Source organism: Phascolarctos cinereus, unplaced genomic scaffold (genome assembly GCF_003287225.1).
Source record: "Phascolarctos cinereus isolate Bilbo 61053 unplaced genomic scaffold, phaCin_HiC Scaffold_4;HRSCAF=312, whole genome shotgun sequence".
Lineage (NCBI taxonomy): Eukaryota > Metazoa > Chordata > Mammalia > Diprotodontia > Phascolarctidae > Phascolarctos > Phascolarctos cinereus.
The window spans coordinates 46552235-46578774 of NW_027555847.1; the positions used below are offsets into that span (position 1 = coordinate 46552235).

At 41.0% G+C, this 26540-nt stretch overlaps 1 protein-coding gene across 2 annotated transcripts in view; it reads right to left on the bottom strand.

The window, feature by feature from the left end:
- Nucleotides 1-6475: 6475 nt before the first annotated feature.
- SUMF1 (sulfatase modifying factor 1) overlaps nucleotides 6476-26540 on the bottom strand; it is a 101680-nt gene continuing 81615 nt past the window's right edge. For both annotated transcript variants that reach the window (XM_078152158.1, XM_020968446.2), the window contains 2 exons: nucleotides 19077-19136; nucleotides 6476-7417 (listed from right to left, as the gene is read on the bottom strand). In XM_078152158.1, the coding sequence (XP_078008284.1) occupies nucleotides 7310-7417; nucleotides 19077-19136 (168 nt within the window). In that variant the 3' untranslated portion in view covers nucleotides 6476-7309. The remainder of the gene's footprint in view (nucleotides 7418-19076; nucleotides 19137-26540) is intronic.

Here is a 26540-nt window from a genome sequence, read left to right on the forward strand (position 1 = left end):
CCAAAAGACTCATGATGGAAAATGCCATCCACAGCCAGAGAAAGAATTGTGGAGTCTGAATGCAGATTGAAGCATATTATGTTCCCTTTCTTTTGCTTTTTCCCTTTTGTTCTGATTCTTCTTTCACAGCATGACTAAGGTGGAAATATATCTAATATGATTGTATACATATAGACTATATCAGATTGCTTGCCATCTTGGGGGGAGAGGGGAAGAGAAGGAGAAAAAAAAATTGGAACTCAAAATCTTATAAAAGTGAATGTTGAAAACTATCTTTACATGTAACTGGAAAAAATAAAATACTATTAAGTGAGAATTTTTTTTAAGTGGATCAAACAAATAAACAAAAAAAGCTCCTTGCCTGTAGGGGCCAACTCATTTGCTGTATTTGTATCCCTAGCACCTTGCTGATAACTGGCTGCTTCTGGCTTTGCCTTTTACCCTCCTTCAAAGCCTCCAAGACTCAGCCATCCCTCTACTACAGACCCTTGACTCTGACCACCCCTTACACATTGTGGTCTCCCTTTGCGTACAACTTTCAGAGCCCCAAAGCAACATGGAGGATGTCATCTTCAGTGCAGAGGATGGAGCAGGGTGAGGTAGCATAAGCTCTATACAGAGAATACATAGTCTGGGCCTACCTTGTCCTGCTGCACGGAACCACCTAGGGAAGCATAGAATACAGGATTGCAAGGTTCATATGGGCCTGGGTCACTGAATTCCATTTTTTGCTGCTTGTAGGTAAGCTTTGCCTAGGCAGGGGTGGGGAACCTGCAGCCTCAAGGCCACATGTGGCCTTCCAGGTCCTTGGGTGTGGCCTTTAGACCGAGTCCAAGTTTTACAGAACAAATCGGCCCTTTGAATCCCAACTTCACAGAACAAATTCCCTTAATAAAAGCATTTACTAGCTATGTGACCCTGGGCAAGTCACTTAATGGCTGTCTGCATCAGTTTCCTCAACTGGGGTAACACAATGATCATTTATTAAATGTGCCAGGCTGTGTGCCAAGAACTTTACAAATATCTCACTTGATCCACACAACAATGGGTGAGGTAAATCTGTTATTATCCCCACAGTAACTCTCCCATGTAGGTCATTTAAAGTTATCCCCATTTTGTAGATGAGGAAATTGAGGCTCTACACAAGGTTCAGTGGCTTGCCGAAGCTTACATGGCTATTACATTCCAGGCCAAGATTTTAAACAAGATTTGAAACACTGACTCCAGGTCGAGAGCCATTCTTCTCTATCAGAGGACATCATTCACATAATTCTTCTTCTCTGCCCTCAGTAAAAATGGAGAGTGGTGGGTCATTCTCTTCCACTCCTAGAACCTGCTTTTGCTCCTGGATAAACACCACTCAACAGCACCTCATGTAGTTTCTTTGCCAAGCCGTTAATAACTTTCTCACCTGGACATCATCCAGATTTTCTGCCTCAAATTATGAGGTCCCAAACAGGATACGGCCTAACATAATAAACTAATAATTCTTCAAGTGACTTAAAGGAACAGCACAAAATATTCCTTTAAAGAATTAACCCCTAACCTGGGTAGCACAGAGGGTAACAGAAAACTAGATGGGGTGGCATGAGCTTTGTGGACATCTAGGCAGCAGCAAGGTGGTCTTGGGGGTTTGCCTTGTTTGTAAGGAACCTTCTTCTCCTCCCTCAGAATATGTGGGGGGGGGGGGTTTCTTCCAGTGAGTATCAGGGCCTCCTGAATTTCCTCAGGTGAGTAACATTTAAAAGGGAAGCTGCCAGTCATAATTCACTTAACTTTGCCTTTTAATGAATAGTTTCTGGACAACACAGTCGAGGAGTTTATAAAACACATACTTGGCCATGATTGGTAATCGTTCTAGCTGTAGCACTGTGTGGTGGAGATGGGCCACAAGACTCATGTTGCCTCTTCTCTTCTGATGTGACCCCTTCCCACCAGAGTGTTTTCTGTCCCTCAAGAGTATGGGAGTCTGTGATCCAGGCAGGCATGCCTTAGAAGCAGCTTCTTGATCCTCTGCTTGTGAGACTGCTCTTTGGAGGAATCCAATCATATTCTTCCTTATTTATATTTTTTAAAGAATAAAAATAAGACACTTTGCAATTTTTTTTCAGGAGTAAAAATTCTAGACTTTCAGAATGCAGCATTAGAGGGAGCTGTAAAACTGAATCTCTTAAAAAAAATAATCCCAGCAACAGCGTAACAATTTCCTCTATCAGCACCAAATGAAATGACGTGGGTGAATCTCTTATCAGTGCCACCTGACAACATGTGGCCTCTTTCCCTCTTGATTTTCCATTAGTTCATCTCGCTCTTTCCCCTGATGTTTTGCTTCATAGCACTTAGCATTATTCCCCTATTTGGGTAGAAGCCTGAGGGACCAAAAAGGGATCTCTCTGATTTCGCTGTTCATTCCACCTTCACCTACTTTACTAAGAAACATAAGAACATAAATCTAGACCTTCAAAGGACCAGAGGTCATCTAGTCCAAACCTTTCATTTTACAGATGAGTAAACTAAGGCCCACAGAGACCAAGTAATTTGCCAGAGGTCACAGAGTTTACAAGTGGCAAAGTTGGGATTTGAACCCATATTCTAAGGCTCAAACACTTTGGACCTCCATTTCCCTATCTGTAAAACAGAAATAATAAATCCTTCCCTGACTACCTCACTGGCTTATGATAAGACTCAAATGAGACAAAGCACAAAAAAAGAGCTTTGTAAATGTTAAGTAGTAGATGAACAAAAGTTAATGAAGAAAACAGCCCAGGTCTGAATCCCTCAGGAGTCATCCTGCCTGCAATATTCCCAAATGGACTCAATTCTATGCCCTACCAACTGTAGGGCTATTTCACAAAGGCCCCTTACCAGCTTTCAGACAGTAATTACTTTGGGGTCATTACCATTTTGGAACAGATTAAAATTCATGACCTCAAGCAAGAAAACAACTCCCTACTAATCCCTATCAACTTTCCTATCCTAACTGGAAGTTTTTGAAATGAACATGTCTCACTTTCCAACTTATCTGAAAATAGTTTGCAATGGCTTCCCATTTTTAACGAAGAAATTAATCAACCCTTTCTCTCTCATTAGTACAAGGCCAAGAGCCCACGATTCTTCAGCCTGATGTCAGTTCTTCATTTGTCCAACATTTACAAGCTGTTTCAAGTATCTAAGAAAATACTGATAGTTATTCTCAGCAATACAATAATCCAAGACAACTCTGAAGGACTTATGATTAAAAATGCTATCCATCCCCAGAGAAAGAACTGATGGTGTCTGAATACAGACTGAAGCATACTTTTTTTTAAAAAATTGTTTGAAATGTAATTGGGGAAAAATAAAATTAAAAAATGAAGCATTGAGGAAAATTAAAAAGAAAAAAGAACATAGTGAACAGGAATTTCTATTCATCACAACATGGTCAGGTCCATTCTTTGGCAACTTTTATTCTGTTTAAATAAAAAGAAATCACACAAAAACAAACACTTGGGTAGAAAGAAAAAAAGATTTATTATCCAGGAGTTTACTGACCTGACCAGAAAACACAAGACGTCATAATTTCCCACTTCCTCCAATACTACTTACCTTTAGATCAAGACTAGGACCTTCCAACTGGCAGAGTGTGTTGGCTGGGGCTCAGGGAAATTGCTACTTAATGCAGTAACGACTTCGATTTTGTTTTGTCTGAGGTAGGGGGGAAGGGATCTCAGCCTTAGAAGGCTCAATGATTATGATTTCCATGTTAGAAACACTACTCTTGTGTCCTTTTATAGGAGGGAAAAATAAGCAAAATGCTCATAATAGAGCACTAGACAGAAAGTTAGCACTATTAGTTCTAGGCCAAGCCCTTTACTTGTTATGACTGACCTTGAACAAGTTCCCATGTCCCTAAAGATGAAGGCAAGATAAACCAAATCAATCAGAACTTGTGAGTAATTTTTCTATCCCATTCCCAGCACATAATCAACAACTTTGATGGGATTGTATGGTACTTGGGGGGAAGGGTAGGAAAGAGGTGGCAGGTACTACCTCAGCAGAAGAGCAAGTTAATATGGGTAAGGTTCAGTTGGCTATTAAACTAATCAACACTTTATTACGTGGAGTTTAATTTTATGCTTATTCATATGCTGTATCCTATTTTATTTCTCACTGTTCAACTCCAACTTAGGTCTAGTTCACTGCTTGTAATTAGACTGTGAGATTCTTGAGGGCAGGAACTGTCTTTTGCCTTTCTTTGTATTCTCAGGGCTTACTACAGTGCCTGGCACATAGTAGGCACTTAGTAAATGTTTGCTGCTTCCACTAAAGGTTATGGAAGGCTAAGGACAGGAAACTCAAGCCAATCAATTCTGCTCCTTGTATGAGATTCACAAAGCAGTTTCAGATTAAATTCCAGAATTCTTACTTCAGCACATTTTTCAAAATCATATCAAGACATCATAGTTAAGTTGGTTGGGGGTTTTATAAAGAAAAAATGTTTATGTGCAATTGGTAAAATAAGGGAGAAATATATGACCAGTTTTAAAGAATAAATAATATTTCAGCTATACCCAATAGAATCCTCAAACTCTTTTACTGAGTATTAAAGACCATTACTATTTAGTCCTACTTCATAGTTTCTTCTCCATTTAAAAACTATCTCTAGTAAACTGACTCTGGAACCAACAGAATTATTTTTTCCACTCCAGTCCAAGTCAAATTATTAAGTCATCTTCACTCATTTATTACTACCTGGTACCTTCAACTTCTTCCAGAAGAGGCGACTGGATCACTAGGATGGTTTGCCATCCTTAGCACAGTGCCTGGCACATACTAAGTGCTTAATAAATGTTTACTGATTGATTTGCCAAGATGGGTTGGTAAATTGTTTACCTTTATACATCTCTACGCCTAAGCTTCAAATTAAAAAAATGCAAAATCTGGACAGGTTACTATGCTGTTTGAACCTCTGTAGAGACAGTGAAATCCCAGATATGATCCCTCTTGTTTGGTGCCAGGTTTCTGAGGTTAAAGAAGGATGAATTAAATTATCTGTTCCCATTTTAAACGAAAGTAATAAAGTAAGGATATTCTAAATATGTGGAATCAAGCAAGATTGATGTTAAATGTGTGTCCTGGAAGTCATTTGGCCAACATGGATTAAACAGGATTTTCCAAAATATTTACAAGTCTGAATACTGACACATTACATAGAGTACATTATGTGAGTTTTGTTTGGATCTATGATTTTACTGGTGCAGGGAGCCCCCAGTACAGAAACCCTCTCTAGCAATGCACATTGGCAGATGTTTGCAATTTGGAGCCTTGGTGAGTCACCTGGTATAAGAAGAGGTTAAATGACTTGTCCAAGGTCACATAGTCAGCATGTGTCAAAGGCAGGCCTTGAACTCTCTGATCCTTTTTCCATTCCACCCCTCTGCTTCTCAACAATATTACTGTCCCCTGCTTGGTCATGTGTCACAAGGTCAGCTGTAAATGTGGGAGCACTTGGATAATCTCAGTTTCACACTGGCTATTCTCCTAGACTCATGGTCTCCAGATAAAGAACAATGAAATATACCTATGATTCAATTCCAAACTGCAAAATAAGCTTCTTCTAGAGATCAAAAACTTGCCAAAGTTTATGGCAAAAAAAAAAATTTGTGTATTCAGTCCCCAAAGCCTATCAAAGGCTCCCACCATGTTTCTAGAAGGAAAGTGACACCCCATGTGATGCTGGGAGCTTGTGTAAGAGTTAGGGCAAGACGAAAGGAAGGATGCACACACACACACACACAGTGGTCAGTGTTCTTCTTCCCAGCAAATGTCAGCATGTTCAGGGGCCTTCTGCTCAACCATCTTCACTGCCTACAATCACAGAGGTCATATTTTGGGTCCAGGCCTATGATTTTATTGGTGTGGGAATCTCCCATTAAGGAAATTCCTTCTGCCAGTGTTAACAGGCAAGTGTTCTTCAACTGAAAGTGGAGGAAAGTTGCCTGGGGGCACTCAGAAATGAAGTGACTCACCCAGGGTTAAACAACACGGATGTGTCAGAGAGGGAACTTGAATCCAGGTCATCTGACTCCAAGAACAGCTTTCTATCCGCTATGTAACACTGCCTTTCACTTGAGAACACAAGATCCCATTGGATCTTTCAAATGCCCAAGGGAATAACTTGCCAACCTCTGACATGTAAGCTCTGACAAGGGAAACCGAAAGGTTTCAGTGATCTGCCACTAAACTGGCTATTGGTGAGCCCATTGTCTCATTCTCCCAAATGGGAGTCATCACCACAATATGCCATCCTTGGATTTCCTTGAAGAAGAAAAAAGTGTGAATTAATACAGAGTGTTATGTGCCTCCTCCCTCTGAATGAAGCCTGATCTAAGACAACTCTTATTTATGTGATTAAATATCACATAAGGAATCTTTCTTATCTTCATAAGCAAACACAGTGAGACATAGGAAAGAATCTGATCCAATTAAAGCCCCATTATGCCTACAATGATTTATTCAAAATAGAGCACAATTCCAAGTATCTATTATTCCAAAGCCTACTAGATGTCCTATTATTCTTTGATTAAGAATACTGGACCATCTGAACTTGGTTCATTCAAGGCCATTCACCAACATTCCCATATTTAGAATGAACTAGGTCTGACTACAGACCTTGAATGTCACATTCACCAAAGACTGGCAAAAGGAAAAATGGGGCATGAGTACACAGCTGCCCCTCCAAACTAAAGGCACTTCATGTTTAAAAGACACAGCACTACAGAATCACACTGAGCTAAATGGGATCCCGCTGTCCCATTCTCCCAAGTGGGAGGCACAATCACAATATACCATCCTTGGATTTCCTTGAAGAAGAAAAAGTGCTAATGAATACAAAGTACTATGTCCCGCCTCCCCCAGAATGAAGCCTGACATAAGACAACTCTGATTTACATGATTAATATCCCACAAGGCTCACATATGTAAAAACATCTTAGCTAAAAAATAAATCTGTCATAGATTCTTCTTCTGAAATCAAAAGTCTTCTCTTTAAAGACTGCCCCCCAAAATAACAATAAAATTGCAGGTCTCTTCAAAGACAAACCACAATAATAAAACATTGGCTACTAACACCTTGTGTCAGTGATTGGATCTCGCAGGGAAGGAAGGGTCCTTTGGCTGGCAGCTAATGGGTGCAGAAACTACCAAAAGTTGGGCAATTTCATCTGACAAGAGATTGGTCACTTCAAAGCTCTCCAGGAAGCCCGGTGCAGGCTGGACATCATTCTTCTGCTGACTGGCACACGAGGCCTCCTCCCCTCCTTGACTTTTATCATGTATCCGGGAGACGGCTGGAGGCACAGCGGAACCCGAGGTTAGAAGCAGAGCTGTCTGGTGTGTTCTGGCTGCGGGCAGCACAGCGATACCTATAACAATAGGACTGAGCATAGAAAAAAAAGAAAGTCCATTTTTATTCTCTTTTGAAAGGCTCTAGACTGGCCAAAGCACCCACTCAGTAAAAAAAAAAAACTTAACACAAATACTGTTTTTATGTTAAAAAATACTTTTATCATAAAAACTTTACTTCTCTGACCCTTACCAAATATGAAAAAATTCTGAAACTCATCACACCCTATCATATATAGGAAGCATGGGCTTTAGGGATAAAAGAAGGCATTTAACCCAATTTTTCTTTGTTTTGCAGAAGAGGAGACTGAAGGCCAGTGAGGTCCACAGGTTTCCCATCAGACTGGCTAAGGCTGTCTAGCTAGTAAGGTGAAAAGCTAGGACTCCAACCCAGCTCCTTCTGACTGCCATGCCAATGCTTTCTCAATAATTCAGACACATTTCACACTTTAAGGCTTAGAAAGAGCTTTCTTCATCACAGCCCTCTGGTGATGGTAATGTATTATTATCCCCATTTGACAAGAAGGAGAAACTAAGCCTGAGAGCACAGTGACTTGCCTGGGTTACCAGGCTAATGTGATTAAGCTGGTGGCATTTTCCCTGGAGAGGGTGCTCTTTAGGGGAAAGAAAAAGAACACTGTTTGACAGAGGCCAACTTGGCAGGCATCCAGGAGAGAGGCTCATCCTTTGTCAGGAACACTGGCGTTTACATCCTGCCTCTGATATAGAGTGACTATGCAAACATGGGCAAGGTCTCAGCATCCCAGGCAACTCTTTAAAACTAAGTTATAGACAAGGCAGCTATCTGTATCAGTGGAGGGAGTTTCCACACCAGAAGTTCTTCATAAGGATGAAATCACAGGTCCACACCTGCAATTATATTTTTCTCATAATTATTTGACATTAAAAACCAAAACATTGACTAACTGCCAATAAAGCATTATTACATGTCTATTTCTTCCCTTCACCCTGAATTCATGACATCTTCTCCACCAACCTCCTACCCCTTTTACTCTTTTTCCTGGTCAACACCCAAAATAACGCCTCCAAATGAAAATAACCCTTTATGTAACCAATACATTTGTTTTTTCAACTACAAAATTGGGAGTGACTAGTGACCTCTCAATGTATACACATTTGGGGCTTTTGACTAGATTTAAAGTTCCTTCCTGTGCTAAAATTGTTCCAGTTGGGAATGCCAAGAACACCACCCTTCCACCACATGCTGAGAAGTTAAGTACAGGATTCAGATCCTGTGTCTGGATGCTCTTTATAGGTCAAGCTTCTAATTTAATTTTGCCTGTTGTCCCAAAGTAGAAAGCTCCCGCAAATTTGCATCAGGAGAGCAAAACACACTGATGCAGATATAATCTTCAGAGTCTGTCTTCTGACTCTTCCCCTATCGTCCATCCTACCATCACCTACTTAGTAATAATGCCCTTACTAATCACCTGGTACACATTTTGCATTTACTTATCTGTGCACAGGCTATATCTATCCCAGCAGAATATAAGCTCTTCGTGGACAGGATCTATTTCATGCTAGCTTTTGTATCCCTAATGTTCAGTCCACTGGCATGCACAGATTAAATGCTCGATGAATTGAACCGAAGCTTTAGGGCACAGAGCAGGCCTTTAAAGATAATAATAGCTAGCATTTACATGGCACTTTACAAACATATGACTGTATCCTCATAACCACCCTGCGAGGCAGCTGCTGGTGGTAGTGGTGGTGGTGGTGTTAGTCTCATTTTACAGATGAGGAAATTGAGGCAGACAAAGGTTAAGTGGCTTGCCCATAGTCACACAAAAAAAGGAAAATTCAGGTTTTCCTGATGCCAGGTCCAGCTCTCTATCCACTGAGCCACCTCAGGCCAGGTGCCACACTACCTCATCAAATGGAATGTGCCAGAACTTATACAGTAGGGAGAAGGGGAAAGATGTGAGATGTTCCCATAGAGGCAGAAAGAGCAAAATAGATACTGCACTAGCTATTAAAGTTACAATGTGGACTGAGATGAAGCCCAGAGAAAAAACACTTGAGATCTCTGAAAATAATGTGACTACAAAGGATAATCATTTACTGCATCAAGAAGAAAAGCTAAAAATGCACTCACTCCTGGGCTTTGGCCCCCTATACCATCGTCAGGCATTTACTGGAACTGGCAATAGCCCAAGAAAGGCAGCAGGTCTCAAAGGGGATAATTAGCAAAGGAAGCTACCCCCAGCCCCACTTCCCTTCCATGCTGGCTGGGCCACCCCTAACAGTGGTTCAGCATTTGTGGGCTAGGAATCTAGAGTTGGTAACATTGGGAGAGCCTAGGGACAAGAGGGACTCTTCTTGAAGTCAGGGATGCCAGGAATGCCCAAGGAGGCAGGCTGGGGCCTGGTGAGGCCTACTACAAGGGAAGAATGAGGCAATAATTCAACACCAGACAAAGTATCAGACATTGTACCAGTGGTATAATGGATCAGAACTTGAGTTTAAAACCTGATTGTCACATGTCGATTATTTAATTTGAGGTAAATCACTTCATTTCTTTGTGCACTTCAGTTTTCTCATCTGAAAAGTGGGCATAATAACATTCACACTACTTCATAAAGTCATTTAGAGGTTTAAATAGGATCATAGTGTAAAGTTTTTGACATCTCCAAAGGATATCTATTTTGTTCTCTCTCAATGATCATTAGCAGTTTCAGATAATAATTCAAAGCACAAATAAAAGGAAGGGCACAGTTTAGGGGTGTGCAAAAAGAATAGTAGAGGGAACAGAAAAAGCCAAGAGGATAGGTCCCAACCCAATCCTTCCACCCACAACTGTTACAGTGATGGGAGAAGCACTTTTAACCTAGGAGAAAACAAACTCAACTTGGAGTCTGAAGACCAGTGTTGAAGACACGACTTTTGTATTCTGGGCCACCAGATAACTCCTACAGGACCCTCTGATCCCACACTTCCCCATTGGTGGAATGCCAATAATAAAACATCTCACCCACCTCACCCCATAGCCACCAAGATCAAATGAGAAAATGGATGAAGGGGTTTTGTTGTTTTTAAGAAAGAGGAATGTATGACATATGAAGTACCATCAAGCATAAGGTGATCTTTATTCTCACTCCCAGAGGACCATGACTTGCAAGCGAATTGGATTTAAGTGAAGGAGGGCTGTGTCACAAATTAACAGAGGCATTTAAAACCCATGCCGGCCAGCTGAGGATCTAACTGTATACTATCTTACACTCTTACTACTGTTTTATGTTAATAGCTCCTTAACAAAACTGTAAGACTGCTCAGGGGCAGGGATCACATCCCAGGCCTCTTCTTTATCACCTACCACCATGCTGAGCACATAGTAAATTCTTTGCAAACAGAACATTTCAAAAGCTTCCAGATCCCTCACACTTTTATGAACTCCATCCCCCAAGCCTCCCATAACCTAAATAATAATAATAACTGACATTTGTACAGCCCTTGAAGGTTTGCAAAGCACTTTACATATATTATCTCATCTGATATTTATCGCCTTTTGAGCTAAAATCCCTGAGTTTGGCAATAAATCATTTTTCTTTTGCACCAAAAACATCTAACAATGAACTTGGCTCTCCCTTAAACAAGAGGTCATGAACACCATATGATACTGCACAGAGGAGTTATGAGGAAATTAACCTTGGAACTGGAAATCCAAGTTTTGTGAACTTGGATTTGTGAAAATAGGCCAAGTGTATAGGTTTAACAACTTCTCTCAGAAAAGTAGCACATTCCCAATGTTCAGAGAAATTACCTCCAAGGTTGACAGAGAAATTCTCTAGGGTAGGTACATCCCCCCCACCTACAAGCAGGCATGGTTACTGGAATCACATAATCCAAATTTGTTTCCGCATTTTTCCTATGGATGAGAAGGAATGCAATGCTAATAATTCTCTAACTAGTACAGGGAGAATGAAGAGAAAACGTATCTGAAAGAATCAAATCTAGAGGATATATTTCAAGGAAAATACTTGTCCTGATGTGCTACGAAACTCTCAAATGAGCAGAAGGTATGCCTGTATCTAAGTACAATGAAAGCCTCACTATCTTGCTACTCTCAGAGGGTTCTCATGGGATCACCAATAGGGATCTTTCAGAGTCTTGGTAGGCAGTATTGCATAGTGGGAAAACACTATGGTCAAGAGACCTGGTTTTCAATTTTGGCTTTTATACTTACTAGCAGTGTGATGCTGGACAGATCATTTGATTTCTCTTAGCCTCAGTTTCCTCATTTGTAAAACAGAAATAGTAGCCATAGCAACTACATCATGGGGTTGTTACAAAAAAAGGAAGCAAAAAAACTCTGTAAACCTAAAAGCCCTTAAGTATATGTGGAATTATTCTATTAGCTCTGTGAAAAGCAGGACATGTTATAAAGGCCGTGAAAACCAAGAAAGAAGTATGGACCTGTTACAGTAAGGCACAGGGATTTGGAGTCAGAAGACCTGGGTTCAAATTCTAACTCTGTCATGTACTATCAGTTTGACCTCAAGCAAATCACTTAACCTCCATGAGTCAGTTTCCTTATCTGTAAAATTGGGGGGGGGAGAGTCCTAGATCAGGCTTCTTAAACTTTTTCCACTCCCGACCCCTTCAGCACTTCTTAAAGCATGACCCCATATGGGGTCTCAACCCACAGTTTAAGAAGCACTGGTCTAGATGGCTTCTAAGCTCTCTTTCACTCTAAATCTATTATCCTATAAAATCAAGAAATACTTAGTGATATGACAATTTATTAGGCAGAATAGTTAACATGTACTATTTTATTACAATGTCCCTCTGAAATTATGTATATGGAGATATCCTGTCTCATCTGACCCACTTACCAAGACAAACTGCTAATTTTTCTAATTCAAATTGTTTCTCCCCATCTCTGTCACAATTATACATTGATGTAACCCCAGAAGATTTGTGAGACAATTCTGAGAAGCTGGAGCACATCCAAATGAAGGTGCCCCGGCTGGGGAGGGCACATGGCATGCAACGATTAGGGGAAGGAACCATGTTTAACCCTCAGGACAGAAGACTCAACAGGGAATAGTGAGAGTGGTTTCCAAGTGTGTGAAGACCTGTGATGTACAAGAACAATCCGATTTTTTAACGCTTGCCCCAAAAGGCCAGAACCTAAAGCACCAGGGAGAAGGCACAGATGAAGATTTGAGTATGAAGTAAGAAAACATATGGGGCTTGACGGAGTTCCCCCTTTCTAGAAAGATTCAAGTAGAAGCTAGATAACCACTTCTCAGAGACTGTGCGAAAAGGATTCCTATGCAGCTAGAGAAGGGATCTGAGAGCCTCAAAGGTCTTTGGCCAACTAAGCCAGCATCATGGCTGCCTTCCCAGACTTCCCGTTGGATTCTAATGAGTTCCTTATGGTGCTGCAAATACACGCATAAATGCAAAGCCCCTTTACTAAGCCACTATAATAGAAGAAGCTTAAAGCCAGGGTTGGAGAAGGCTTTTACTGAAGGTTCAGGCTGAGGGAATGGCCATGAGTTGACCCAATTTTATTATGGGCACATCCAAATCTACTGAATATTAGAAGAGGGCTCTACTGAGCTCTCTTGTCCACATGCCATCCTTAGGAGGCCACTCACCTAGAAGACAAATTCTACAGGAACCTAGAGGAGGAAGGCCTTCCATGATCAACTCGCCATGTTCTAAATGCAACCACTTCTCAAAATAACTTTCACAGTAAGCAAATAGTTTTTACCACCCTCAACTTCCAAATCACTTTTTTTTTATTTTTAGGGCAGGCCCATCACTGGGGCTTAAAGCATACTTTTTTTTTTAAGGCAATTGGGGTTAAGTGACTTGCCCAGGGTCACACAGCTGGTAAGTGTCAAGTGTTTGGTCTGAGGCCGGATTTGAACTCAGGTCCTCCTGACTTCAGGGCCGGTGCTCTATCCACTTCGCCATCCAGCTGCCCCTAAAACATACTTAAGACAATTTTTCTCACACATCTCCCAGCTGTCCTAATGTACATAGTCTTACAAGTTAAAAGACAGAATGGTGTGGTGAAGAGATTACTGGGCTTGGAATCAGGAAGATCTGGATTCAAATCCTGCCTCAGATACTTCCTCGTATGAACCTCCAACAAGACACTTAAGAGGGCACTTAGTATCATAGCTCTAAAGCCCAACCCTCTTATTTTAGAGGTGAGGAGACTAAGGCTCAAGGAAGTTCAGTGACTTGCCCAGGTAAGTGTATATACCTAGGTCCTCTAACCACTCCTCTTCCTACTGTTCCATACCGTCTCCCTTCCAAATCAACAGACATTTTCTGATTCAGTTTTGCTTTTTTTTTTTCTGTCACTATTTTGGGATCATGTGCAACAAGGCAGAGAATGCACATTCTCCATTTACTCCACCACTGAAACACAACATTCACTTACAGTGACACCCAATCAGCATGACATAATCCTTAGGTACCCACAGAATCACAGAATTCCGAGATAGAAGGGCCCTCAACAGCCATCTAGTCCCATGTATACCTCCAAAAAGAATCCTACCATAACAAACCCAGAAAATAGCTGCCTGGCCTCTGCCTGAAGACTTCCAACGAGGGAGAGCCGACTTCTTGCTGATGTGGCCTAGCCCACTTTGGCAGTATTACTGACATCAGGACTTAACTTAGCTCTTTGCAATTTCTATCCACTATTCCTAATTCTGCCCTTTGGGGCCAAACAGGTCAAGTCTACTCCCTCTTCCATGTGACAACAGTACTTGAATACAGCCATCCCCACCCCCTAGTCTTCATTTCACAAATCTAAACTACTCCAGCTCCATCAAGTGATTCTTGTACCCCATGGAGCAACACCCCTAACATCCTGACTGCTCTCCTCTGGACATGCTCCATTATCAATATCCTTCATGAAATGCAGCTGCTGGGGCTAACTAAGCGCAGTGCTCCAGATGTGGTATGACGAGGGCAGGAAGAACCGGCCCATGGCTACAGAAGACATTTCAATCACGGAGCCTAAATGGGATCAGATCAGTTGCTAAAACCCCTTTCTTCTCTTCTCTCTAGTTTTTGCTTCAATCTAAAAGATCATGAACTCAACTTATAAAGGAGGGAAGAAGTCTTGCTACTAATTCCTGCCAGTCATCACAAGAGAATCAGTATCCTCCCCTCCCTCTGCCCTCCTAACCCAACACTGGCAAGTGACACCACAAATCCATTTTCTAGAGATAAGTGGTTCACTTGAAATTCTAATCTTTGGCAACTAATGGATCAAGTAATTAAACAGTTACATGGCCTAATTCTGAATGTTCCCATTGTAAGCTTATGAGTGTATGTGGGGTTTTTTTTTAATATCCACTTTTAGCACAAGAAATGATTCTTTAGGATGAGAGGTCTTTGGGTACCTTAAATTGGGTCACTTTATTAATCATGAAAAAGGAGAGAAATTCATTCCAGCATAAACTTAATCAAAATAGTTAATTAATGTCTGACATTGATTTCACCTGAGCCAGATATTGGTGCTGAAAATGTGATCTCAGAGATGGAAGCAATCTAATAATGAGAATGGTCTACCAACAGCAGGGCTCAGAAGTCAGGCAGAACAACACACAGATAGCCTCATTTTTATGAAAAAGGCCTCCGTGCTAGAATAATTTTTAGGACAAGAACAGAATACAACACACACCCTTGACTCCTGGTAAGAAATCTGCAGCCTCTGACCAGAAAACATGGTATAGAAATATTTATTAGAAAATAGGGTGTGATGCAAGAGAGAGTTTATGCTGACTGACACAAGAGTTAAAGGTCATCACAGGGATTTACCCAATTCAATTCTATAAACATTAAGTGCCTACCAAGTACCAGGTACTATATGCTGTGGATACAAAGATAAAAAATAAATTCCTGCCCTAAAGGAGTTTATGTTCTATTGGATGATATAATATGTAAGCATAGAAGTAAATTTAAAACATTTTAAGGAAACAGAGAACGTTAACAATTGGAGGGCTCAGGGAAGACGACAAGCTTATTCTCCCATCTCTTTATCAATGTCTATTCATCTGGAGGAGTTATTTACAAAGATGAATAACCTTTAGTTTACAAAGCCAAATGGAAGAGGCAGAGACAGTCCTTAGGGATGGTGAGGTCTTCCAGATGCTCCTGTTAGTGGATGACACTGTACTGACTGATCATGCCCCAGAACATTACAGAACCTGATAAATGAGCTCAATGATCAAAAGTCAAAAGAATTTGGTTTATTGACATTGGAAAGCCCAAGCCAAAGAAGACTGGCAACGCAGCTAGACAGACAAACTTTACAATTCCTCCATTGGTGCATGCGTCTCCTCCAGACGCTAGGCATAGCCAATGAACCTGAGCTGGGAGGGGAGAGCTGGCTGGATTGCCGTTAGCAATTTCCAGTACTTTAAAAAATACAAAGCTTGACACAAAGCAAAGGGCCATCTTTTTAACATAATAACATGACAATATTCTTCCACTGATATTGCAAGTGCTATGATTATCAGGGCTATGAATATCACAGCCTCCGAAAAATCAGTTGATGGAGAAACAGTGGGCAACAGAGACAAGAGGCTGTTACACATTACCAACCTGAACAGAGGACAAGTTTTATTTAACCTGACAGAAGATTCAAAGTACTCGCACCTGAGCCCACAAGCAGTCAAAGATAACTCCTAAAATGGGTCCTATAAAGTTCACATGACTTTCAGTACCATTGAAAGAATATATCCAAGTAGCTTCTCTTTCAAGCATTGTCTCCCCTCCTAGAGGACCATATGGATTTGCAAATCTGTCTTCAGGGAACTATCACTACTATCATCACCACCACCACCACCACCACCACCACCACCACCACCACCACCACCACCACCACCACCACCACTACTACTACTACTACTACTACCACTACTACTACTACTACCACTACTACTACTACTACCACTACTACTACTACTACTACTACAAAAGTTATGATTGGCTTCTTCTGAATGGGACAAAGTAGATTTTGTTTGTTTACTGCTTATAGACTTCACTGAAATCTTTGGGATTAGAATGAGGATCTGACAAGGACAGTGGGTGCTCCTGGATGTCTGGGCTCAGTGCTTCTGCTCCTGGAGAATGAGTCTGTGTCTCTCCCCTGTGGGTGACTCTGTTTCTACAGTTCTGTCTCTCTCTTCACCCCTAAGTAGCACTTCATGGGAAGGTATTGGCTTTTCTTCCTATTGTAGCTACCTCTTTGGGGGAAAGATACTGTTTTTTGCTCTCCTCCCTACATTTCTTTTTCTAATGAGAACTCCTGACCCTTTTAAAGGTTCAGGCCTATGGCCAACTCAAATGAATTTCCATATCAACATGGTGTCACTTCTTTCTCATTGCTTCTCCAATTCAATTATTTCACTATGCTTTTCTTCATAAATTCCAGGGAAGAAAGTGAATTCACACTCTCCCAGAGAGCTTACTTTGCACAGGGAAAGGTCAAGTTCATACTGTGTCCCTCCTCTAAGGCATACATAGACACCCCATATTTCACAGAAACCCATCTGGAAATCCACCAAATCAGTCTAAGTACATATGTACATATAGCTTGTAGCTGAGGAATCCAAAAGCAATAAAGAATTCTGCAAGTGGGGAAGGGCAAGGAGAAAAATCATATGTGGACAGGATTTGGGAAAATGGTTTTATGATTCAAAATCAAAACAATGGATGTTCAACATAAAGTTTGTTGGCTACTACCTGATTTATATTTGTATTCTCAATGACATACTCTATAAACTTCCACCCAAATGAGTAAATGGGGAGGGAATTACTTGTTCAACAGCCTCCAGAGTACATTTGCCTTTTGGTGGGAACCTAAACCACAGCATATGACTATGAGCCTAGGGGAGAAAATATGTTAAGACCCTGTAACAAAGAGGAAAGCACCAAAATGTCAAAGAGTTGGCCCAATGATGACTCTTAAGTTTTGTTAGCTTCTGAGTGGCCTTATAACTTACTTGAGTACTTTCTGTATTTTCTGTTTTTGTTAATTGGCTCTTGTAAGCCCTCTGCATCTTCTGCATTTTCTGCGTAGTTTATTAAAGGCTGTCCTACTTGAGATGACTTTAGCTCCTAGAGTGCTTGTGCGAGAGCTGGGAGATCCTTTTATCCACATTTGAGAAACCAAGACAGAACTATAACTAAGTTTTATTTTGGAGATTTCCTTGGAATAAACTGTAGGCTGGAGGCAAAGGAAAAAGCAGTCTTTTAGGAGGTCTGACCCTATCTGTATAAGCCCTGAGATTTGAGGAATTCAGAGCCATAGATCACCAAGGTTTTATTATGAGACAGAATGGTACAGTGGAAAGAGCTAGCCTTGGAGCCAAAAGAATAGGTTAGATTCTTCAATGTGTAATAATTTAATTTTCTTATTCTGGATCTTACTTTCCTCATCTAAACAATGAGAAATCTGAGCTAAATAACTGTTAAGATCCTTTTGAGCTCTAAACCTGACCTAATGAACAGTTTTAGAACTAGAAGATTTACAGTATTCTTCCATGCATAAGCACTGCCTACATGTGGAAATAAAATGAAAAGAAATTCTGTAGGCAATTTAAAGAAATTAGGCTTATCTTCTTTTCTACTGAACTCACTCCCATTACCAAATCTCTCTCCTTAACTGGGAAAATAATATGGGCCATCCCAGGTTTCTCATGAGTCTTGGATCCTCTATCTATAAAGTGAGGACAACAACATTTGCATTATTTATCTACAAGTGCTGCTGTAAAGAAAGTACTTTTGCAAACAATGAAGCACTAAATGTGGGCTAGCATCACTTCACTTCAGGTCAAGTCACGTTCCAAATTCTTTCTGCCTTTGGCACATGCACCACAAGTTACTCCTACAAAGGAGCAGTTCTGTCATTGACAGGGTGAAAAAAAGCAAAGCAAAAAACCCAAGTGCAAACAAAAACCCACCACAAACCACGTAGGTTTCACAAGGCACACATTTTATACCTAGAATTATTTCAAAAGTTAAGCTAATGAGGGTTGCCAAAGTCTTCCACCCACCGTCTTTTTTTGTTAAATTCTCAGACTAATCCCAAAGATTTCAGTAGAATCTCTAGAATCTAGTAAACAAATACAATCTACTACTCCTATTCAGGGAAACCAACCATAACTTCTTTGGTGGTGGTAGTAATAGTAGTAGTAGCAGAAATAGTAGCAATAGCCAACACTTACAGAGAGCTTTAAGATTAAAAAGCACGTTTTGCACAATAGCCCTAGAAGGGAGGCAGTCTAAGCATTATAACTCTTTTTTTGCACATGAGAGTGGGCTAGATGACTTTCCCAAGGTCATTCAGCTAGTAAGCCCTTAAGTACATAAACTATTAGTAATGTACACTCATTTCGAATAAGTTTCTGAAACAGGACTGTCTCCAAATAAAACGAATAGAAGAGAAACGGTATCTGGCATTAATACGGGCAATCTTCTGTGTTCCTCTTCATTAGGCTCTCAGGACCTCCCCAGGCCATTCATAGCCTCGACTTTTGCATCATCAATCACATCCTCGTGGCTGTAACAGAGCCAGCTCAGTTTGGATGAGCAGCAGGACAGCTAGGCTGGGCTATTGTCCCTACATGGGAGTCAGTGCTGGCAACTCCACGAGCCTGTCTTGAAATACATGCATTTTCCCAAGTGACTTTTACCTTATGGCACATGTATGATCCTCCCTTCTTCACTCGGTCACTCCCAGACGGGGGCCCTTTCTGTGGATGGAGAGAGGACAAGATGTCAGGCCAGAAAACAAGACTGTCCGTCATCAAGTAAAGAGAGGGCACTCCAGCCCAACCACCCATTTCTCTTTCCCTGAAGCATATCACTCACATGGAGCTTTGGCTCAGGCTATTTCTGCTCCTCCTTCTCTCTGCCCCCAGACCCTGGTCACCGTTTCCTATGCTCCTCCTACCAAAATCCTATCAATCTTGTAATGCCCAACCTAGTACCTATTTCCTCTATGAAACCTTCCGTGATTGCTCCAACCTACCCTCCCTGTCTCTAAATTTCTCTTTCACTAACTGTTAACACTTAATCACTGGTCACTTTACAGCAATCACTCAGCCAGCAAACAGATACTAAGTACTATGCACTAGGCACTACCCAAGGCATTGAGGATAAGAAAACCAAAATTAAACAGTCCCTCTCCTCTCCTCTACTGGGGAGACAATACGAACATGTATGTGTGCTCTCATGCTCGCTCGCGCTCTCTCTCTGTCCCACACACACACATACCCCCCAAGGTAACTGTTGGACCGGGGGAGGGGGATAGAGAAAGGCCACATGTAGAAAGTAGCCCTTGAGCTGAGCTTTACAAGGAAGCAGGGATGCAAAGTGGTAGAAGTGAAGAGCAGATGCATTCTGGCACAGTAGGCAGTCTGTGATGAGTGACCTCATCAACCTCCAGACTTTAAATATAACACAATCTTAGATGAAACTCTAGCATTCAGAGTATTAAGGAGTGAAGGAAGTGAAAGACTACGGGCCTCGGACTGTCATCCAGGTTGTTTTTTTAACATCTCATGTATGAATATCTCGTCTCCTCATCTAGCTGAACTGTAAGCTCCCAGAGGTCTTGGACCCTTGTACATACTCAGCATACAGTAGTATACTGCAGATGAGCTGCCTGAGAAGGTCTTTTTTTTTTTAAAGGCAATTGGGGTTAAGTGACTTGCCCAGAGTCACACAGATAGTAAGTGTCAAGTGTCTGGTCTGAGGCCAGATTTGAATTTAGGTACTCTTGACGTCAGGGCTGGTGCTCTATCAACTGCTGAGGTCTTCAGATCTCATACTGGATACTTCTGGGCCAAACCAGACCCTGCTGGCCTGCTCCTGCTAGGAAGGGTGGGCATGGGATAACTGTGCCTTCATCACTGGGCACTGAATGTGGACATCCCAGAAGCTTAGTTGCCAACATGAGATTGTCATATTTGGGGAGCCAGTGGCAAAGCAGTCTACAAAGCAGATATAGCTCACACAAGCTCACTGTGTGGGGTGAGGTGGAAGCAGACACAAAGTCACTTTCTAATCTCTGTGCAGAAATGACAAAAAGAATCATGCAGCTGCCCACTTGTTTACTAGAAGCAAGAGATGCTTGGATTCCCTCTAGGAGATGGTCTCCTGTCTTGTCTATCACATACTGTTAAAGAGTTAGAAGAGTCAAAAATGTAAGGCACCACATGTATTCTAGGAACAGCTGCCACTGACTTTGAAAACTTCAATTCAGGGGAAAAGGTTTAGGAAAATCTGTGCTGATCTACTTAGGTGAAGAAGTATTCCCGTCAAACCTTTCCAGCTCCTGGGGAACTGCCTCATGTCAAGCAATATACTTCCTGTGGCAGGTGAGGCCCAGTTTTTTTAGCTTTCTTCACTGCTTAATGCTGCTACTAACAGAATTTCATCTAAGATCACAAATTGAATCTCATAAATTCTCAAAGGCTTAATTATAAAAATTAAGCTTTAATGCTGAGCTATTACTTAGTTCCGGACAAATTCTTTGCACCTCAGGTCTCCCACTGGTAAGACAGATACAAGAAGACCCTCAGAGGTAGGGAATTTTTAAAAAATAACTGAGCAGGCGTTTCCTTAACATACCTGATATGTTATAAACACTTCACTAGAATCAGCAAGGTAAGGTTCATAATTCTAATTCCTCAGCAACAAAGTAAAAATAGACTGATTTATAACCTCTTAGCTCCACCACAACACTTACTCAAAGTCAAGTACATTAAATGTGATGCAATTAAACTCATGTTTAATGAACACTAACTATGTGTAAGTCACTGTCCTAATTAAGACACACATTTCTTGCACTCAAGGAGCATATAAACTAGTTATAAAAAGGACATCTGTAAAAGAAGCTAGAATGCAAAATAAGTCCTTCCAAAGGATACAAATGAAGTCAAAAGGAAGGAGAGATTTTAGCTCAGGCAGTCTAGGCACCAGGAAAACTACATCGAGTAGTGGCAGATGGGACAGGTTAGACAAGGGAAGGTGAGGAGCCTACTAAGAAGCTACTGTAACAATCTAATGACTGGTAACGGAAGCTTGAACTGGGATGGTGGAAGTGTGGTGTAGTGGAAAGAACACTGGGCAGGGACACCTACCAGCTACGTAAACATGAAAAATTCTCTTGGCCTGCAGAAACTTCAGTTTACTTATCTGCAAAATGGGATGAAAGCACCTCCTCTACCAACCTCACAGGGCTCTAGGGACAAAACCCTTTGCAAGCGTGAGTTACAAGAAAGAATGAAAAGGAAGAAATGGATGAGACATATTAAAGAGGTAAAATTGCCAGGACTGGACAAACTGATGATGTTGTGGGGGGAGGGAGTCAAAGATGATGACGCATTTTCTAACATGAGAAAAGCAATTTCTGATGCCATAAATAAAAACAGGGAAGTCAGAAGAAGAACAGGATTTTGAGGGAGATTTGGACACTTGGGTTTTGAAGCACTGGTCCAGTCTATCCTCTACTCAGCTTTCAGATTAATCTTCCTACTGCCTAAGTCTGATCCCGTCACCCTCCTGTTCGCTAAACTCTACTATCACTTCCAGGATGAAATCTAAAGTCCTCTGTTTGGTTTTCAAAGCCCTTCGTAACCTGGCCCCCTCTTAAATCTTCAGTCTTCTTACATCTTACTCCCCTCCATGTCAGTCTGTGATCCAGAGACATTAGCCTCCATGCTGTTCCATCAACTAGACACACCTTGGTATCTCCCTATCTGAGCATTTTCAGTGCCTGTCTCCCATGCCCAGAATGCTTTCCCTTCTCATCTTGGCCTTCTGGCTTCCCTGGCTTTCTTCAAGTTGCAGTTAAAATTCCACCTTCTATAAGAAATCTTTCCTGATCTCCCTTAACACTGGTACATTCCCTCTATTGACTACCTCCAATTTACTCTCTCTGTAGCGTGTTTGTCCATGGTTATTTGCATGTTGTCTCCCCTATCAGACTGGGAGCTCCTTGAAAGCAAAGTTTTTATTTTCTTTGTATCCCCAGCACTTGGCTAGAATAGGTGTTTAATAAATGTTTGTTGACTTACTAGTGACTGGTGGGACATCTAGTGGGAGATGTCCAGTAGAGTATGAGCATTAGAAATTAAAAACTGGAATTCAATAGAAAAGTCAGAGTAGAAAATGCAGATTTAAGTCACTCACATGGACAAGCATTTCTTAAGCACTGACCAGGCAAAGGCTAGAAACGCAGGTAGTCATCAACCTGTAGGAGGCCTTGATTACCAGGCTACAAAGTTGGTATTTTACAAGAAGGAGCTACTGACGGGTTTGGGGCAGGAGAATGAATGACATGGTCAGATCTGTGCATTATGCTATTATTTTGTCAGCTATGTAAACAATGGTTTGGAGAGGGAAGAGTCTGGAAGCAGGGTGACTGGTTATGAAGTTATTAGAATTCTGATGAGAGGTAACAAGGGCCTGAACTAAGGTGGTGGCTATGTGAATAGAGAGGGGAGAGTTCAAGAGATAGGTTAGAGGTAAAACTGATAGGACTTGGCAAATGATTAAATAAGAGAAAGAGGGAGGTGGCAGCCATTAATGACTCCTATTTTTTAAGCCAGGGTATAGTGGTGCCGTGGACAGTAATAGGGAGATTAGGATCAGTAGGTCTGGAGACAGGAGTGATAAATTCAGTTTACGACATGCTAAATTCAAAGTGTTGTGAGACATCCAAGTGGAGATGCCCCTCTGAAATACGGAACTGAAGTGTGGGGTCAAGGTTTGGAAGAGACTTGGTGAAAGAATAAAATGCAGTCAAAGGCAAAGGTGAGATGTCAAAGTGAGTGAACAGACAAAGAAGAGAAGCGAGCCAAGGCCAGAGTCAACTGATCGACCATGTACCACTTGTGTGTTTGGGGCACTCCAGACACTCTCTGTGATCTCTGACCTCTCCATTGGGAAGGAGGTCATTGGTGGCCTTCAGAAAGGAGTTTCACTAGAATGGTGGAAGCAGAAACCAGGCTGTGAGGAAGCTGACAAGTGAGGGGGTGATGAAGAAGCAGAGGCCCTGAGGGGGGATTATTTTTTCTAGAAATCTGGCAATGAAGAGAAGGAAAGAGACAGAGTATCAGCTGAACTCTGAATTCAACAAAAATGTCAATTAACAGATATGAATTCTACCACGTACATTTGTCCCAATGGGACCACAGTAATATATATTATTAAAGCTTACATATATACATGTATGTGTGTGTATGAAAAAGCTTTTTTGTTTTTTTCCCAAATCATCTTTGCTTTACTAACTTTTTTCTTTTTTTATTATATTTTCTATTTTTTATACTTATATTTTTATTTTTTTATTTTAAATTTATTTATTTTTAGTTTTCAACATTTACTTCCAGAAGATTTTGAGTTCCAAATTTTCACCCCATCTTGCCCCTACCCCAACCCCAAGATGGCATGCATTCTGAATATCTCTTCCCCTAGTCTGCCTTCCCTTCTATCTCTCCCCCCCATTCTCTTATCCCCTTCCCCTTCTATTTGCCTGTACAGCAGGATAGATTTCTATACCCCATTTCTTGTATTTCTTATTTCCCAGTTGCATGTGAAAACATTTTTTTAAACATGTGTTTTTAAAAAACTTTGGGTTCCAAATTTTCTCCCTTCCTCCCTCCCCACCCACCCTCATTGAAAAGGCAAGCAACTCAATATAGGTTATACGTGTGCAGTTATGCAAAACAATTCCATAGTAGTTATGTTGTGAAACACTAACTCTATTTCTCTTAATCCTATCCCGCCTCCCCCCCCCATTTATTCTATTCTTTCTTTTCACCCTGTCCCTCCTCAGAAGTATTTGTTTCTGATTAGCCCCTTTCCCAATCTGCCCTCCTCTCTATCATTCCTCTGCTCTCTTGTCCCCTTCTCCCCCTATTTTCTTGTAGGATAAGACGTATTTCCATACCCAATTGAGTGTGTATGTTGTTCCCTCCTTAAGCCAAATCCTATTAGAATAAGATTCATTCATTCCCTCTCGCCTTCCCCTGTTTCACCTCCATCATAAGTGCCTTTTCTTTTTTGTTTTTTTTTGTGAGATAAATTACCCCGTTCTACCTCTCCCTTTCTCCTTCTCCCAGTATAATCCTCTTTCACCCCTTAATTTTATTCTTCAGATATGACCCCTTCATCTTCAACTCACCCTGTGCCCTCTATCTATCTATCTATCTATCTATCTATGTGTGTATATACATATATACATATATATGTGTATGCATGTATATATATACATATATATATATATATATATATATATATACACACACACACACACACACACACACACATACACACAGATATATATAATTTCTCCCTCCAACTACCCTAATACTGACAAAGGTCTCATGAGTCATAAATATCATCTTTCCATGCAGGAATGTAAACAGTTCAACCTTAATAAGTCGCTTATGACTTCTCTTTCCTGCTTATCTCTTCATGTTCCACTTTAGTCTTGTGTTTGAAAGTCAAATTTTCTATTCAGCTCTGGTCTTTTCATCAAGAATGCTTGAAAGTCCTCTATTTCATTGAATGACAGTTTTCTCCCCTGAAGGATTATACTCAGTTTTGCTGGGTAGGTGATTCTTGGTTGTAATCCTATCTCCTTTGCCCTCCGGAATATTATATTCCATGCCCTGCGGTCCCTTAATGTAGAAGCTGTTAAATCTTGTGTTCTCCTGATTGTGTTTCAATAATACTTAAATTGTTTCTTTCTGGCTGCTTGTAATATTTTCTCCTTGACCTGGGAACTCTGAAATTTGGCTACAATATTCCTAGGAGTTTTCCTTTGGGGATCTCTTTCAGGAGGAGATCTGTGGATTCTTTCAATTTCTATTTTGCCCTCTGGTTCTAAAATATAAGGGTAGTTGATAATTTCTTGAAAGATGATATCTAGGCTCTTTTTTTGATCATGACTTTCAGATAGTCCAATAATTTTCAAATTCTCTCTCCTGGATCTATTTTCCAGGTCAGCTGTTTTTCCAATGAGATATTTCACATTGTTTTCTAATTTTTCTAATTTTTCATTCTTTCGGATTTGTTTTATAGTGTCTTGATTTCTCATAAAGTCACTAGCTTCCAATTGCTCTATTCTAATTTTTAAGGAAGTCTTTTCTTCAGTAAGCTTTTGGACGTCCTTTTCCATTTGGCCAATTTTTCTTTTTAGGGCATTCTTGTTCTCATTGGCTTTTTGGACCTCTTTTGCCATTTGGGTTAGTCTATTTTTTAAGGTGTTATTTTCTTCAGTATTCTTTTGGGTCTCCTTTAGCAAGCTGTTGACTTGTTTTTCATGATGTTCTTGCATCACTCTCATTTCTCTTCCCAGTTTTCCCTCTACTTCTCTTACTTCCTTCTCAAAATCCTTCTTGAGCTCTTCCAAGCCCTGAGACTGATTCATATTTTTCTTGGAGGCTTTGGATACAGGAGCTTTGACTTTGCTGTGTTCTTCTGCTTGCATGTTTTGATCTTCTTTGTTACCAAAAAAAGATAATACAGTTTGACTCTTTTTGCGAGGTTTGCTCATGATCCCAGCCAATTACTTGAGTTATAAACTCTTTATTAAGGTAGAGGTCTGCTTCCAATGTGGAGAATGTACTGTCCCAAGCTTCGGGGGTTTGTACAACTGTTTTCAGAGATACTTCTAGAGACCTGTAAATTTTCAGTTCTTCCAAGGCAGTGTGATAAGGGGCGAGATGTTTACTCCTTTCCTGGCCTGTGCTCTGGTGTATGAGTGACCACAAGCCCTCTTTTCTGTCGTGGAACTGTGAGGAGGATTTCCTCTTCACTGCCACTACAAGCTCCACCATGCCAGCACTCCTCCACACCCCAAGACCACCCCTCAGAACTATGAATCAGATCCAAGCACGGGCAAAGCAAGAGATTCCTGCCTCAGCACTGGCAAAGAGATCCCTACAATCCCTCTCTGATCAGTCACTCAATTTCCCCTCAGTCTGTGGGCTGGAAGCTCAGGAAGCAGCTGCCACACTGGGCAGCACTCGGATCTGGGGGGCTAAAACCTAGCTTCTCTCTCACCACAAAAACAGACTTTTCCCACTGACCTTCTAAGTTGTCTTTGGTGTTCGTGGGTTGAGAAGTCTGGAAACTGCCACAGC